A 16,482-nucleotide genomic window follows, 5' to 3' on the forward strand; every position below is an offset into this window, starting at 1 on the left:
GTTAAGCCCTACACAGTGCACTGGGTAAGCCCTACGCAGTGCACTGGGTAAGCCCTACGCAGTGCACTGGGTAAGCCCTACGCAGTGCACTGGGTAAGCCCTACGCAGTGCACTGGGTAAGCCCTACGCAGTGTACTGGGTAAGCCCTACGCAGTGTACTGAGTAAGCCCTACGCAGTGTACTGAGTAAGCCCTACGCAGTGTACTGAGTAAGCCCTACGCAGTGCACTGAGTAAGCCCTACATCACATTCCCTGTCAACTAGTTGTGAACTATTACTCTCTCACTAGCAGGGTAACACAAGGTTAACATGGTCTAGAATAATAAGCTCTGTTGCTCTATTGTTTCACCTATCTCCTGCAGTCACTTTATCATGACTAATGATCTTAACAAGATATACAGGAGATAAAGGCTTTTATTCATTCATTCATACAAGAGGTACATAGCTGACAATGGACTTCCATTACAATAGACTAAACAGCCAAATATACAGTATATGTATAATGTGTCAATATAAACCTAGTTATAAATTATATTCATCCTGTATGTCAGATTATTCCACAGCCTGTACAGAGGTCATGTTGCAGCCATTACCATAGATCAGAAGTTAATCATGTTTAAAACAGCCATCCTATTGACTCCTCAGTGAAGGTTAGCCCCGTTTCAGCCATTTGCTGCATGGAGCAGAACGATCAAGCAGCCAATACAGCGCCTCGATACACCGGATCAATAACCCCAGTCTGACCAATGGGATGGGGGGGGGGGGGGCTCTGTGGATCCACGGCACTCCCCTGCCATTATATCCACTCTAGTAGCCCTTTCCTGCAGTCAAATTACCTAGAGGCCTCATGGGTGGAATGTTATTCATAATTTCATAATTTTTTTTTACCTGCCAAAAATTGGTGTTTCTATGTCAAACAGTTTGTAATATTTCAGTCTACTTTCATGTATATAAAGTGTAATATTGGGATGCAAACTAAAAAACAGGGGATTGGGTTATATAGTTACAGCTGGAGAAAGGGGTAGGACAGGGGGTTGGGTTATATAGTTACAGCTGGAGAAAGGGGTAGGACAGGGGGTTGGGTTATATAGTTACAGCTGGAGAAAGGGGTAGGACAGGGGATTGGGTTATATAGTTACAGCTGGAGAAAGGGGTAGGACCTGAGTGGTCTAAGTGCTGCTTCTGTGGACAGTGTAGCGTTATTGGTTAAATGTGTCTGTGGTGGATGGCCGTAAAACAAAAAGGAACTGCTGCAGTGTAGTTACTGAGGGGTTTACGGAGGGGAGGGGTTTAAGCAGGCAGGAATTGATGCATCAGTATGAACGTGTGTGTGTTACTCGGGGGTGGAGTTAAGGCGGACAGTGCTATGAGGCAGTGTGGAGGTGGAGGGGTCTGACATGGCCATAGTCTTCACTCCCATCTTCTTCAGAGAGCGCTCATCTGTGACGGACATAGAGCGCGAGTATGCCGGACGAGGGGCAGCTGCAGATGAGAAAGAGAGAGGCAGGGGGAATGAAGGGAACGAAGGGGGAAGAAGAAGTTTAGTGGTTAAATTATTCAAATACACATCCCTCCACAGTTCACACACCCATACTAAAAATTCAAATACACTTTTTTTTCAAAAAGAGATGAATGGCATGAAATGTTTTTGGGTAAAATCTGCTCGGCGCCTGCAGTAGCATGTTCTGGCCTGTAGGTGGTCAGTACAGCGCTGCGAGCTGTTGCAGAGAGCGTGAGCAATGACTGCAAATCCATTTCAGCCTCATGTCTCGCATACCACACAAACATTCTACGGGCCATACTGTGGCTGCTGCCCTTGATATCATTCAGCAGCAACAACCGTTCGAACTTCTTATGACTCACCAGCAGGGGGCAGAGTGACCACACACACACACTAGGGCTGACATTTGCAGTAAGTGCTACAATAGCTACCCAAACTCATTGTTCCAGCCAAACGATATGCCCCGCCCACGGACATTAGTTTCTTCTCTGAAATTATTCTGGATCTGAGTACCTACCCGACGATTTCTAGAACGCAAACATATTCTAACAGTTCTGATTGGTCCAGAAAACCGATGGGTTGGGCCAGAGCCAGAACACAGGTGGGTAAATCAGGGTTTAGAAAATTAGTCATTGGCTTTGATACTCTGATTGGTTGTAGACTATCCAATCGCTGATTACTTGTAATGAGGGCTGTTTTGTAAAAACATCCCTCATTTAAACATCACCACAAACTAATTTCAATGATTGCAGTCTCAGACTGAAGTAGGTAGCTAACATAGAGCAGAGGAAGAATTCAGTTTGAGTCTCCAGGCAATGTTGTGCTCACTCTCCTCTGCTCTCACTGAGCTTCCTTTCTGTGAAATACCTATTTTGCTTCTTCCCCCTCTCTTCCCTCTTGTTCTCTCAATGATCTTTCTGTCTTTCTCGCCACCTCTCCGCCTCTGCATGCTCTTCCCTTCTTCCCCTCCCCCTCGTTCACTTTTCACCCATCCTCGCGCTTTCTCCCTCCCCCCTACTTTTTCAAAAGGTCCCCTATGCTCCCTCTTCTCCCTCTCTTCCATCCACTCTTCCTTCCTTCTCTCCTTTCTCTCCACTTTACCTTCTCTCTCTCTCTCTCTCTTACCCCACCACCCCTTTTCTCCTGTCTCTCTGTTAAAATACAATATAGAATATTACAGTAGTAGACTAGTAGTTACTATAGCTGGGTGATATGGACACAAACCCCATAGCGATAAATTGCCTGTACAGATACGATAATGATAAATAGAACGATAAGTTTCTAACATTAATGTGAACTGCACAGTTTTTATTATTATCCTTTAAAATACTAGTTGTGGTTGAAGCCATCAATTATCCAATTAACAATCAGCCATATTTGCAAACGCATTTCATTTCAAACTTCACATTTCTCTAGAGGACTTATCATAATGAATGATATCAGCAAAATGCCTTGGATAAGTGATCGGTGTCGATCATTTTCCGTTTATGGTCCCAGCTCTAATAGTCACCTGTGTTGTTGTTCTGGGTTGATTTTAGTTTGCTGTTGGTCTGTTCCTGTATCTGTCGCTCATACTCTCTCACATCCTCCAAACTCATCCCTGTAGGGAAAAGCACAGTCTGATGAGATTATAATACATTATTATATCTATGTAACATGTGTATCATAATGCATTATAACCATGTCACGTGTGTATCATAATGCATTATAACCATGTCATGTGTATCAATGCATTATAACCATGTCCCATTATTATCATCATCATGTCCTACATGTTATAAGGCATATTACCCATGTTCTATTATATTTTTTTTAATTCACCTTTATTTAACCAGGTAGGCTAGTTGAGAACAAGTTCTCGTTTACAACTGTGACCTGGCCAAGAATAAAGCAAAGCAGTTCGACGCATACAACAACAACAGAGTTACACATGGAATAAACAAACATACAGTCAATAATACAGTAGAAAAAGTATATATACAGTGTGTGCAAACGAGGTAGGATAAGGGAGGTAAGGCAATAAACAGGCCGTGGTGGCGAAGTAATTACAATATACCAATTAAACACTGGAGTGATTGATGTGCAGAAGACGAATGTGCAAGTAGAGATACTGGGGTGCAATGGAGCAAGATAAGTAAATACAGTATGGGGATGAGGTAATTGGATGGGCTATATTACAGATGGGCTATGTACAGGTGCAGTGATCTGTGAGCTGCTCTGACAGCTGGTGCTTAAAGCTAGTGAGGGAGATGTGAGTCTCCAGCTTCAGTGATTTTTGCAGTTCGTTCCAGTCATTGGCAGCAGAGAACTGGAAGGAGAGGCGGCCAAAGGAGGAATTGGCTTTGGGGTTGACTAGTGAGATATATATCTGCTGGAGCGCGTGCTACGGGTGGGTGCTGCTGTGGTGACCAGTGAGCTGAGATAAGGCGGGGCTTTATCTAGCAGAGACTTGTAGATGACCTGGAGCCAGTGGGTTTGGCGATGAGTATGAAGCGAGGGTCAGCCAACGAGAGCGTACAGGTCGCAATGGTGGGTAGTATATGGGGCTTTGGTGACAAAACGGATTGCACTGTGATAGACTGCATCCAATTTGTTGAGTTGAGTGTTGGAGGCTATTTTGTAAATGAGATCGCCGAAGTCGAGGAACGGAAGGATGGTCAGTTTTACGAGGGTATGTTTGGCAGCATGAGTGAAAGAGGCTTTGTTACGAAATAGGAAGCCGATTCTAGATTTAATTTTGGATTGGAGATTCTTAATGTGAGATTGGAAGGAACGTTTACAGTCTAACAAGACACCTAGGTATTTGCAGTTGTCCACATATTCTAAGTCAGAACCGTCCAGAGTAGTGATGCTAGACGGGTGGCAGCGATTGGTTGCATTTAGTTTTACTTGCATTTAAGAGCAGTTGGAGGCAAATAATCATGTCCTATATGTTATAAAACATAACTATGTCCTATTATAAACATGTTCTATATGTTATGAAGCATTATAACCATGCCCTGTTATAATCATGTCCTATACTTTGATGCATTATAAACATGTTTTATAATGTATTGCATTACAACCATGTTCTATAATATAATGCATTACAACCATGTCCTATTATAATCATGCGCTATATGTTATAAGGCATTATAACCATGTCCTCTACTGACCATGCCATTCGTCTGTCCAGGCCACAGCCTGTCTGTGCCCCACCAGTAGGATGTCCTGGATGTTCTGTCAGATCATACACACCAGAGAAAATACATTTCTTAAAGAAACACATCCAAAGAAACACATCCAAAGGCTTTCAGCAGGTGCTGCTGGAGATCAGTGTATATGTTGAGCAAAAATAAAATATTCCCCCACACGCAATCTATGCTGTCAAATGTGTTTCCTTAAACAACATTTTGACCCGTAGGTCTTTATCAGGTTCTCAACTTGATGCATGATGGTAAATGTCGTTTCCTCTCACCCTGTGTATGAAGTCCTCAGTCTTTCCCTGGAAGCCGTAGACTTCAAAGCTGCACTGCACCCTCTTATAGGAGCACATGATGGGGGTGCTGTCCTTACGCCACCCTTCCACCAGGGGGCCTCGGCCCGTCTTCTCAGACACCCAGCGACTCAGGTCCTACAGAGACAAAGTACACATTACCTGCTGACTGAGCTAAATCCCTGGCCGGTGTGTAGAGGGGGAGGTGTGTGGGAGTGCGTGTGTGCAGGCCTGTGTGAGCAGGATGTTGCTCAATGCCTCACATATAATATATGAATGATTCAACATGATAGGCATCTGTGGCCCAAGATGCATAGATTGTACAAGTGTCTGTGTATTTATGTTTGTGTTAATCTACAGTACGTCTTCCTCTGTCTCTGCGTGAGATAGTGAGTGTGTGTGTGTTTTCAGCTGTGTGTCTTGCTGATTGATCTTTGTTTCCTAAGTTACTGGAACTGCGGAAGTCAGGAGGAGGAAATCTGTGTGTACACGCTAGTACCTCTGTCTCCTTGTAGTGTTTGTCAGGGATGGGGTCAATAAGGATATCCAGGTGGCTCACGCTCTCTGCAGGGGTGGGCCTGTCTCCAAATACCTGCAACCGAGCAGAGGGGGAGGTCACTCAGAAATAGACTGACACACTGGAGCCAGGGCCTAGTAGATAAGGAAATAGACTGACACACTGGAGCCAGGGCCTAGTAGATGAGGAAATAGACTGACACATACACACACTGGAGCCAGGGCCTAGTAGATGAGGAAATAGACTGACACACACTCACTGGAGCCAGGGCCTAGTAGATGAGGAAATAGACTGACACACACACACTGGAGCCAGGGCCTAGTAGATGAGGAAATAGACTGACATACACACACTGGAGCCAGGGCCAGTAGATGAGGAAATAGACTGACACACACACACTGGAGCCAGGGCCTAGTAGATGTAATAGTGAGGTCACACAACGTATCACTCATCATAATACTCCACCCTCAGGCTTTTAGCAAATCATTACACTACAGCAAAACACCACACACAGACAGACAGACAGACAGACAGACAGAGACAGGGAGATTAGGGGAGAGAGAAAGAGGTCGGGAGAAGGGGTAAGGGAGAGAGAGAGAGGGAGCACACTAAATCACAGAGGAAGAGAGAGACAAGCAGAGGGAGCAGGCGAGGATGGACGAGCGGGGGTGAAAGAGGAGAGAAAGAACGAGACACTTATCAAAGAAAGAGAGATAAAAGTCACTGTTGTTTCTGTTCTGTCCCCTTGTCTTGACAGAGAGCGAAAGAGAGAGTAATGTCTCTTTTGAAGATGTTCATTCCTCTGCTGGTATTTAACAAAGAGCAGAGCAGGGAGACAAACCCACAGCCAGATAATCAGCTGTGTTTCAGATCCTATTATGCCCTGTGTCTCTTGTGTTTAAGAACCTGTTCTCTCATAGAAGGTATGTCTTGTCTGTCTGACTGTTGACACTTGTCATAGTTGCCATTTTTCCATGTCAAAAGCATTGTTTTACCTCATCCTTTAAACCTGCTGATATTCCTGTTTTGGTTGTGCTTTAGTGCTCTTTAGATGTCCTCTATGTTGTTGTGCATTGTAATAGAGGTGTATGTATGGATTGTGGTGTGTGTGTGTGGGAGCATGTGTGCATTAATGTGTGTGTGCGTGTGTTTCTGCTAAAATTAACACATGTAACCTGTAGCTGGGAGAAGGTTGAAACAATCTTCGCCACATTTCTGGATACACACACTAACAGTCAACAGCCAGACGAGTTCAGTCTTGTTCCCAGGTTTCTATCCCAAAATGACAGGGGCACGTTGTAGGGACAAACCAGCTCAGAATTGTGTTTGTGTGTCAGAATTCCGTGACAAGGCCAGAAAAGGTGGTGAAACAAGCCTGTAATACAAGCATGTACCCTTCTTTCTCCCTCTCACACAAACACAGTAGATGGCTAATAGATCTGACGCTATTGCATTCTGGCCTTTGCTTGTTTTCCTTATAATGGCCATATCAATTTGATGAACATTCTCCTTACACTGCAGAGAAGATTGCAATTTCTCTCCCTCCCTTCAGTCTCTCACCCCCCCCTTCTCTCTCTCCCACCCTTCTTTCAGTCTCTCACCCCCCCCTTCTCGCTCTCCCTCTCCCACCCTTCTTTCAGTCTCTCACCCCCTCCTCTCTCTCTCTCTCTCCTTCTCCCACCCTTCTTTCAGTCTCTCACCCCCTTCTCTCTCTCTCCTTCTCCCACCCTTCTTTCAGTCTCTCACCCCCTTCTCTCTCCCTCCTTCTCCCACCCTTCTTTCAGTCTCTCACCCCCCCGTCTCTCTCTCTCTCTCCCCTTCTCCCACCCTTCTTTCAGTCTCTCACCCCCCCTTCTCTCTCTCTCCCTCCTTCTCCCACCCTTCTTTCAGTCTCTCACCCCCCCCTTCTCTCTCTCCCTCCCTCCTTCTCCCACCCTTCTTTCAGTCTCTCACCCCCCCCCCTTCTCTCTCTTCTCTCTCTCTCCCCTTCTCCCACCCTTATTTCAGTCTCTCACCCCCTCTTCTCTCTCCCCTTCTCCCACCCTTCTTTCAGTCTCTCACCCCCTCTTCTCTCTCTCTCTCTCTCTCCCCTTCTCCCACCCTTCTTCCAGTCTCTCACCCCCTCTTCTCTCTCTCCTTCAGTCATACTCACATTATTGTTGTCACCATTGTTGTTCTCAAACCTGGTCTCAATACGGATACTGAACTTGGGAAGGAAGGAGACCTACAGTAGATGAAGGATGGATGGATGGAGGGAGTAGACAGATGAGGTTATGTATACATATATTTGGAGAGGGATGAGCTCTACTGCATGCATATGATGTGTGAATACTTACTGAGTACTCTGAAGCACACACCGCAGAAGTTCCATACGGATAGAGAGGAACATTATTAGTGACACACCATACACACATTTCAAAACATGTGGAACAAACAAGGTTTAAAAGTAAATTGGGTCTAGATAAGGCAGATTGGGTTTAAATCTAAGTGCAGACAAGGAAACAGTTGACTTGACCATATAGGAAGAACAGGTTGGTAGCAGGTGAAACGGCTGTGTATGTGGTGGATATAGTAGTGTTGTTAGACCTGTGATGGTGTAAGGGTAGAAGTTCCAGGCCTTCTCTGTCACATAGAAGACCCTGGGGACAAACACACTCACCCAGGATGGCAGTTTACTGTCAGAGAGAGAGACAGACAGACAGAGGGGAGGAATGTACTGTTATCGTCGCTGAGGTAGATGTATGTGTGCGGTATGATCTAGGGCTAGGCCATAGGGGTGGGTGTGGGATAGTAGGTGTGTGTGTGTGTGTGTGTGTGTGTTACTGCTGGTATCATTTATTGGTTGAGCAGTGCTAGGAGTGTGTGAGGTACAGTGGGTGTGTGTATGTGGTACAGCTGCACCATCGAGAGCATCCCGACCGGTTGCATCACCGCCTGGTATGGCAACTTCTTGGCATCTGACCTTAAGGTGCTACAGAGGGTAGTGTGAACGGCCCAGTACATCACTGGGACCAAGGTTCCTGCCATCCAGGACCTATATAATAAGCGGTGTCAGAGGAAAGCCCAAAAAATTGTCAGAGACTACAGTCACTCAAGTCGTAGACTGTTTTCTCTGCTACCGCACGGCAAGCATTACCAGAGCGCCAAGTCTAGGACCAAAAGGCTCCTTAACAGCTTCTACCCCCAAGCCATAAGACTGCTGAACAATGTATCAAATGACCACCGGACTATTTACATTGACCCCCCTCCATTTGTTTTGTACACTGCTGCTACTTGCTGTTTATTATCTATGGATAGTCACTTCACCCCTACCATGTACAAAATCACCTCTAACCTGTACCCCCGCACACTGACTCGGTACCGGTACCCCCTGTATATAGCCTCGTTGTTGTGTTACTTTTTATAATTGTTTAACTTTAGTTTATTATTAAATATTTTCTTAACTCTTTGTTGAACTGCACTGTTGGTTAAGGGTTTGTATGTGAAGCATTTCACTGTAAGGTCTGCACTTGGATTCGGCGCTTGTGACAAAGTTTGATTTGAGGTACAGTGTTAATGTGGGTGTGTTACCTATTGAGGTAGATGCGTTTCTCAGTGAGCTGTCCCAGGCCATGTTGGGGATGTGTGTCTGGTTGGTTCCTCACCACCTCCACTCCCTCCCCTCCTCCGCTCTGCTCATTACTGTGTTTACTGATCATGTACAGCTGCCCAATCTTATACTGGGGGGGGGGGGGGGGGGGGGGAGACAATTCACACAGTCCTGTCTTAATACCACATCCTTCTTCCAATTAATGTAGATCGTACACATTACATATTCACATACATAGCAGTCAGTTCATTCATCATAAAACCGGACGCTTTTATGGACTGCTCACGGTGAGCTTTTCTTAGGAACATATCTAAGGTCAGCTCACCCTCCTCCAAAGCCCTAAACTTATCCATTAGGAAAACAATGAACAACTAACCTTAGATCAGTGAAAAGGCTGCCTTCTTCCTGTGTGTGCCCTGACCATCAGCTTGACGTGGAAACGTCAGTCACCTTTATACTGAATGGATTAAAGCTAAAATAAATACATTTCTGACGTTTTGTTTTTGAGAGCTGCATCAAATGTGTCATTTTGTAAGTTGTCCTTGGTACGCCCTTTATTTGGGCTCCCGAGTGGCACAGTGGTCGAGGGCACTGCATCTCAGTGCAAGAGGTGTCACTGCAGTCCCTAGTTCGAATCCAGGCTGCATTACTGTACATCTAGCTGTGATTGGGAGTCCCATAGGGTGGCGCGCAATTGGCACAGCGTCGTCTGGGTTTTGCTGGGGTAGGTCGTCATTGTCAATAAGAATTTGTTCTTAACTAGTTAAAGGTTAAATGTAAAAAATTTAGATTTAAAAATGTATTTAAAATATTTTTGCAATTGTTGTCGAGCACCCCTCCTTTCCTTTGTTGAAGCATGGAACCCCACCTGAACTCTGACCTTAGGCCAGTAGTATCTAGCTGTTACTTGCCAAAGTCCTTAAGGCAGTGATAAGACTTGGGTTGGGAAACCCAGAACTATTCATTGACAGTGTTTACCTAGTCCTGTCCTATAGACAGATGTTAAGATCATTGAATGTCTATGTCTCTGTTCTGGCCATTCTCTATGTGAATGGATATCAAGGTCTCTGTTCTGGCCATTCTCTACGTGTATGGATATCAAGGTCTCTGTTCTGGCCATTCTCTATGTGAATAGATATCTATGTCTCTGTTCTGGCCATTCTCTATGTGAATGGATATCAAGGTCTCTGTTCTGGCCATTCTCTATGTGAATGGATATCAAGGTCTCTGTTCTGGCCATTCTCTACGTGTATGGATATCAAGGTCTCTGTTCTGGCCATTCTCTATGTGAACAGATATCTATGTCTCTGTTCTGGCCATTCTCTATGTGAATAGATATCTATGTCTCTGTTCTGGCCATTCTCTATGTGAATGGATATCAAGGTCTCTGTTCTGGCCATTCTCTATGTGAATAGATATCTATGTCTCTGTTCTGGCCATTCTCTATGTGAATAGATATCTATGTCTCTGTTCTGGCCATTCTCTATGTGAATAGATATCTATGTCTCTGTTCTGGCCATTCTCTATGTGAACAGATATCTATGTCTCTGTTCTGGCCATTCTCTATGTGAATAGATATCTATGTCTCTGTTCTGGCCATTCTCTATGTGAATAGATATCTATGTCTCTGTTCTGGCCATTCTCTATGTGAATAGATATCTATGTCTCTGTTCTGGCCATTCTCTATGTGAATGGATATCAAGGTCTCTGTTCTGGCCATTCTCTATGTGAATGGATATCAAGGTCTCTGTTCTGGCCATTCTCTACATGTATGGATATCAAGGTCTCTGTTCTGGCCATTCTCTATGTGAATGGATATCTATGTCTCTGTTCTGGCCATTCTCTATGTGAATGGATATCTATGTCTCTGTTCTGGCCATTCTCTATGTGAATGGATATCTATGTCTCTGTTCTGGCCATTCTCTACGTGAATGGATATCTATGTCTCTGTTCTGGCCATTCTCTACGTGAATGGATATCTATGTCTCTGTTCTGGCCATTCTCTATGTGAATGGATATCTATGTCTCTGTTCTGGTCATTCTCCATGTGAATAGATATCTATGTCTCTGGTCTGGCCACTCTCTATGTTAATGGATGTCTATGTCTCTGGTCGGGTCACTGTATGTGAATGGATATCTATGTCTCTTTCTGGCCATTCTCTATGTGAATAGATATCTATGTCTCTGTTCTGGCCATTCTCTACGTGAATGGATATCTATGTCTCTGTTCTGGCCATTCTCTACGTGAATGGATATCTATGTCTCTGTTCTGGCCATTCTCTATGTGAATGGATATCTATCTCTCTGTTCTGGCCACTCTCTATGTTAATGGATATCCAGGTTTCTGGTCTGGTCACTCTGCATGTGAATGGATATCTATGTCTCTTTCTGGCCATTCTCTATGTGAATAGATATCTATGTCTCTGTTCTGGCCATTCTCTACGTGAATGGATATCTATGTCTCTGTTCTGGCCATTCTCTACGTGAATAGATATCTATGTCTCTGTTCTGGCCATTCTCTATGTGAATGGATATCTATCTCTCTGTTCTGGCCATTCTCTATGTGAATAGATATCTATGTCTCTGTTCTGGCCATTCTCCATGTGAACAGATATCTACAGTGCCTTGCGAAAGTATTCGGCCCCCTTGAACTTTGCGACCTTTTGCCACATTTCAGGCTTCAAACATAAAGATATAAAACTGTATTTTTTTGTGAAGAATCAACAACAAGTGGGACACAATCATGAAGTGGAACAACATTGATTGGATATTTCAAACTTTTTTAACAAATCAAAAACTGAAAAATTGGGCGTGCAAAATTATTCAGCCCCTTTACTTTCAGTGCAGCAAACTCTCTCCAGAAGTTCAGTGAGGATCACTGAATGATCCAATGTTGACCTAAATGACTAATGATGATAAATACAATCCACCTGTGTGTTATCAAGTCTCCGTATAAATGCACCTGCACTGTGATAGTCTCAGAGGTCCGTTAAAAGCGCAGAGAGCATCATGAAGAACAAGGAACACACCAGGCAGGTCCGAGATACTGTTGTGAAGAAGTTTAAAGCCGGATTTGGATACAAAAATATTTCCCAAGCTTTAAACATCCCAAGGAGCACTGTGCAAGCGATAATATTGAAATGGAAGGAGTATCAGACCACATCTATGTCTCTGGTCTGGCCACTATGGGAATGTGTCACCCACCCTTTGACTAACAACACAAACCCACACAGCGTTATGTTTCTCTTTGACTTCAGACCCCTGTGACAGTTTTGTGGTTAATGTGTTGTACCGATGAAGACTGACACATACAGTGCAGTAAGACAGCAACTATATTATGTGAATGTGCTCCACCCTTTGACTAAAAACAAAACAAACACATACCGGTCTTAATTTGTCCCCCAGTTTTTGACTAAATATGAAACACACGTACCTGTGTCTTAATCCGCCAACCTACTAGTACAACCAGCTACACTTCCCTCAGAATTAGAAGTGTGTGTGTGTGTGTGTGTGTGTGTGCAGACATTGCATAAACAGTGCTATGGTTTGAATGTGGAACTATAAGCTGATCCCACTAAAGCTGCATAGGAATCTTAATGCGCTTCCCCATCAGACGGTGAGAGTCAGAGTTCCACACGTGGAATGAATCTCACCTTAGAATTTGGTTGTGTTTGATTTTACAGAGACTATTTTCAGATAGATACACACAAGCCACCGATCCAGGGTTTTTTTCTGCAAAGAAAAGTATTGGGCGGGCTTCCTAAGTGTGTTTTCAGGCTGCCTATGTCCAAACAGTAAAAAAAATAATCTTATAATAAAATGGAATGGAAAAAGGATGGAAAAACGTTGTGAGTGTAAACTTAAACGACTAAAACCAGATATAAACTACGTAGAAAAGATAACAGACCTACCCCTGAAGTTTACATATATTTAGCCAAATACATTTCAACTCACTTTTGACATTTAATCCTAGTAAAAAAATCCCTGTCTTAGGTCAGTTAGGATCATCACTTCATTTTGAGAATGTGAAATGTCTGAATAATAGTAGAGAGAATTATTTATTTCAGCTTTTATTTCATTCATCACATTCCCAGTGGGTCAGAAGTTTACATGCAATCAATTAGTATTTGGTAGCATTACCTTTAAATTGTTTAACTTGGGTCAAACGTTTAGGGTAACCTTCCACAAGCTTCCCACAATAAGTTGGGTGAATTTTGGCCCATTACTCCTGACAGAGCTGGTGTAACTGAGTCAGGTTTGTAGGCCTCCTTGCTCGCACACACTTTTTCAGTTCTGCCCACACATTTTCTAATGGATTGAGGTCAGGGCTTTGTGATGGCCACTCCAATACCTTGACTTTGTGTCCTTAAGCCATTTTGCCACAACTTTGGAAGTTTGCTTGGGGTCATTGTCCATTTGGAAGACCCATTTGTGACCAAGCTTCAACTTCCTGACTGATGTCTTGAGATGTTGCTTCAATATATCCACATACATGTTCCTTCCTCATGACACCATCCATTTTGTGAAGTGCACCAGTCCCCCACAGCATGATGCTGCCACCCCCGTGCTTCACGGTTCAGATGGTGTTCTGCAGCTTGCAAGCCTCCCCCTTTTTCCTCCAAACAAAACGATGGTCATTATGGCCAAACAGTTCTATTTTTGTTTCATCAGACCAGAGGACATTTCTCCAAAAAGTAGGATCTTTGTCCCCATGTACAGTTGCAAACCGTAGTCTGGCATTTTTATGGCGGTTTTGGAGCAGTGGCTTCTTCCTTGCTGAGTGGCCATTAAGGTTATGTTGATATAGGACTCATTTTACTGTGGATATAGATACTTTTGTACCTGTTTCCTCCAGCATTTTCACAAGTTTCCTTTGCCGTTGTTCTGGGATTGATTTGCACTTTTCTCACCAAAGTACGTTCATCTCTAGGGGACTCCTTCCTGAGCGGTATGACAGCTGCGTGGTCCCATGGTGTTTATACTTGTATGCTATTGTTTGTACAGATGAACGTGGTACCGTCAGGAATTTGGAAATTGCTCCCAAGGATGAGCCAGACTTGTGGAGGTCTACAAATTTTTATTTTCCCATGACGTCAAGCAAAGAGGCACTGAGTTTGAAGGTAGGCCTTGAAATACACCCACAGGTACACCTCCAGTTGACTCAAATTATGTCAATTAGCCTATCAGAAGCTTCTAAAGCCATGAGATCATTTTCTGGATTGTTCCAAGCTGTTTAAAGGCACAGTCAACTTAATGTATGTAAACTTCTGACCCACTGGAATTGTGATACAGTGAATTATAAGTGAAATAATCTGTCTGTAAACAATTGTGGGAAAAATTACTGCACAAAGTAGATGTCCTAACCGACTTGCCAAAACTGTAGTTTGTTAGCAATACATTTATGGAGTGGATGAAAAACGAGTTTTAATGACTCCAACCTAAGTGTATGTAAACTTCCCACTTCAACTGTAGACATTTTTATACTATCATCTCTGAGGACCAACAGTCACCAAAATAAGAGAGAGAAAGTCCGGGACAATCTAAAATTATACATTCAGGAGTGTTTTTGTCATGGCATGGGCCTCCATTGACTTTGTTATACATTTTGAGTCATTCACATATCATAAGCCATGGCAACATGTTTAGAATGGCAGGAAATGATCTTTAAAACTGTACATTTCTCTCTCAGCCTCATGGCAGAATTGCAGGAAATTTGCTTTAAAACGGCGGTCAACAGGAAGGCCTCAAACATTTTCGGTCGGCCACCGCACCATTGGCCAGGCCCACCACCTAAGCCCCATTTTGATCCATAAAAACCCTGTGATCCTTCTAGCTAAAGCTTCTACAAACACTAAAACATTAGTGAGCTTAAAGTTCACTAAAGTTTGTCACGTTTCCAGACCACAGAAGTGGTCTAACAACCTACCAAAGTTGGTTTATGAGTGAAGTATCAATGGAAGTTTCCGTCACGACATGTTGTAATAATAACCAACTACATAACACTGTTCCAGACAGATAGCTCAGACTTAAACACTATGACGGGGAGAAATGCTTTGTTCTGGTGGTTGGAGGGAATGAGGACCTTCCCTTTGAGGGCACTCTAGAGCACCTTCCCCCCAAACCCTTTTCCACCCACCACTTCTTACTCCCTGGCAGAATCTTTGTTTTTAACCTCCAGGCCAAATGCCTTCGTTGACGTTTGTAAGCCTCAACCAGTCCAACTTGTTTGTGAGGTTAAAAATAAAATAAAACACTTTAAAAAAGAGTCAGCGAGAGAGAAAAACAGCTGAGGTTAGGTACATGCAGAACCATACAGAGTGCCAGCCACATGAACAACACTACAGGATGCCTGTGCTTCATGTTGTTACAGATGTAGGATCTTCATTTGAGCCAGTTTGCTACAGCAGGAAAATAATCCTGCAACAGGAAATCTGAATTATATGGATTATAATGAATGGACATTTTTGTTGGGGGTGATACATTTATTGTAAATTAAATCCTTAAATCCACCCCAAGCTGTCCTGCAACAGGGTGATCATTTGAAGATTCTACATCTGTATTCTAGCAACTAACATTTTCAAGATCACATTAAAATCTGTCATCTCATTTTAACAACAGTGGTCTACAGTATACACACATTCAATCACATAGGCACGAACACACACACAGAGAGAGACCCCCCCAGCCACAAACACACAGACCCCCGACACACACATACATGTTCACAGACAAACACACACATCCAGTGTACACACACTTACCTCTTCCACAGTTAGTGGCATGCATATTCTATACTCCTTCAGCAACATGGTTCAATCGTGTAGTGAACGTCTGTCTGTCTGTCTTTGCGTGTCCTAACTCCTGTTTCATAGTAAACGTGCTTAAGGAACTACAGTGCACAGTACCTACTTTGGACTGCAGTGACCTCCTTTCTCCCCCTTTATTTTGCTGATGTCAGTGCTTCATTGAAGTCCAGTCCACTCTGTCAATGTGTATCTATTTGTTTTTTTCTTTCTTTTTTCCCCCCCTCTCTCTCTCCTCCTTTTTGTTTATCTCCCGATTAATATCCACACTCCCTCTGTCAACATTCAACTTTTGTCCTTCCCTTTCTCTCTACCCATGGTTCCCCCCTCTCCCTGTCTCCCTCTATCCCTGGTTTTCCCCTCTGCCTCTCTCCCTGTCTCTCTCTATCCCTGGTTTTCCCCTCTGCCTCTCTCTCTTTCTCCGTTGCCCTTATTGTTTACTCTTTCTTTTTTCTCCACTTTTCTTTGTTCTTGTCCTCCAGTGAGCAACAGGTAATTAACTTGTGAGGTAAGACTGAAACCTTCTCAACTCCATAATCCCCGCCAGCGTACCTGTCCTGCTATTCTCTCTCTCTCCTCTGTCTCTCTTACTTTCGTT

The 16,482-nt window shown here is 43.6% G+C and overlaps 1 protein-coding gene across 1 annotated transcript; it reads right to left on the bottom strand.

Moving 5' to 3' along the window:
* Positions 1-395: 395 nt before the first annotated feature.
* LOC110508916 (cytoplasmic phosphatidylinositol transfer protein 1) lies at positions 396-16,255 on the bottom strand. Its single transcript, XM_036940840.1, has 10 exons — positions 15,843-16,255; positions 9,063-9,211; positions 8,079-8,167; positions 7,829-7,836; positions 7,645-7,716; positions 5,475-5,567; positions 4,958-5,113; positions 4,656-4,719; positions 3,011-3,100; positions 396-1,481 (listed from the first exon to the last, which is right to left on the bottom strand). Exons 1-10 carry the CDS (start codon positions 15,888-15,890, stop codon positions 1,333-1,335), a joined length of 918 nt encoding a protein of 305 aa, XP_036796735.1. The 5' UTR covers positions 15,891-16,255; the 3' UTR covers positions 396-1,332.
* Positions 16,256-16,482: the final 227 nt, after the last annotated feature.

The sequence above is a fragment of the Oncorhynchus mykiss genome, chromosome 2, assembly GCF_013265735.2.
Source record: "Oncorhynchus mykiss isolate Arlee chromosome 2, USDA_OmykA_1.1, whole genome shotgun sequence".
Classification (NCBI taxonomy): domain Eukaryota; kingdom Metazoa; phylum Chordata; class Actinopteri; order Salmoniformes; family Salmonidae; genus Oncorhynchus; species Oncorhynchus mykiss.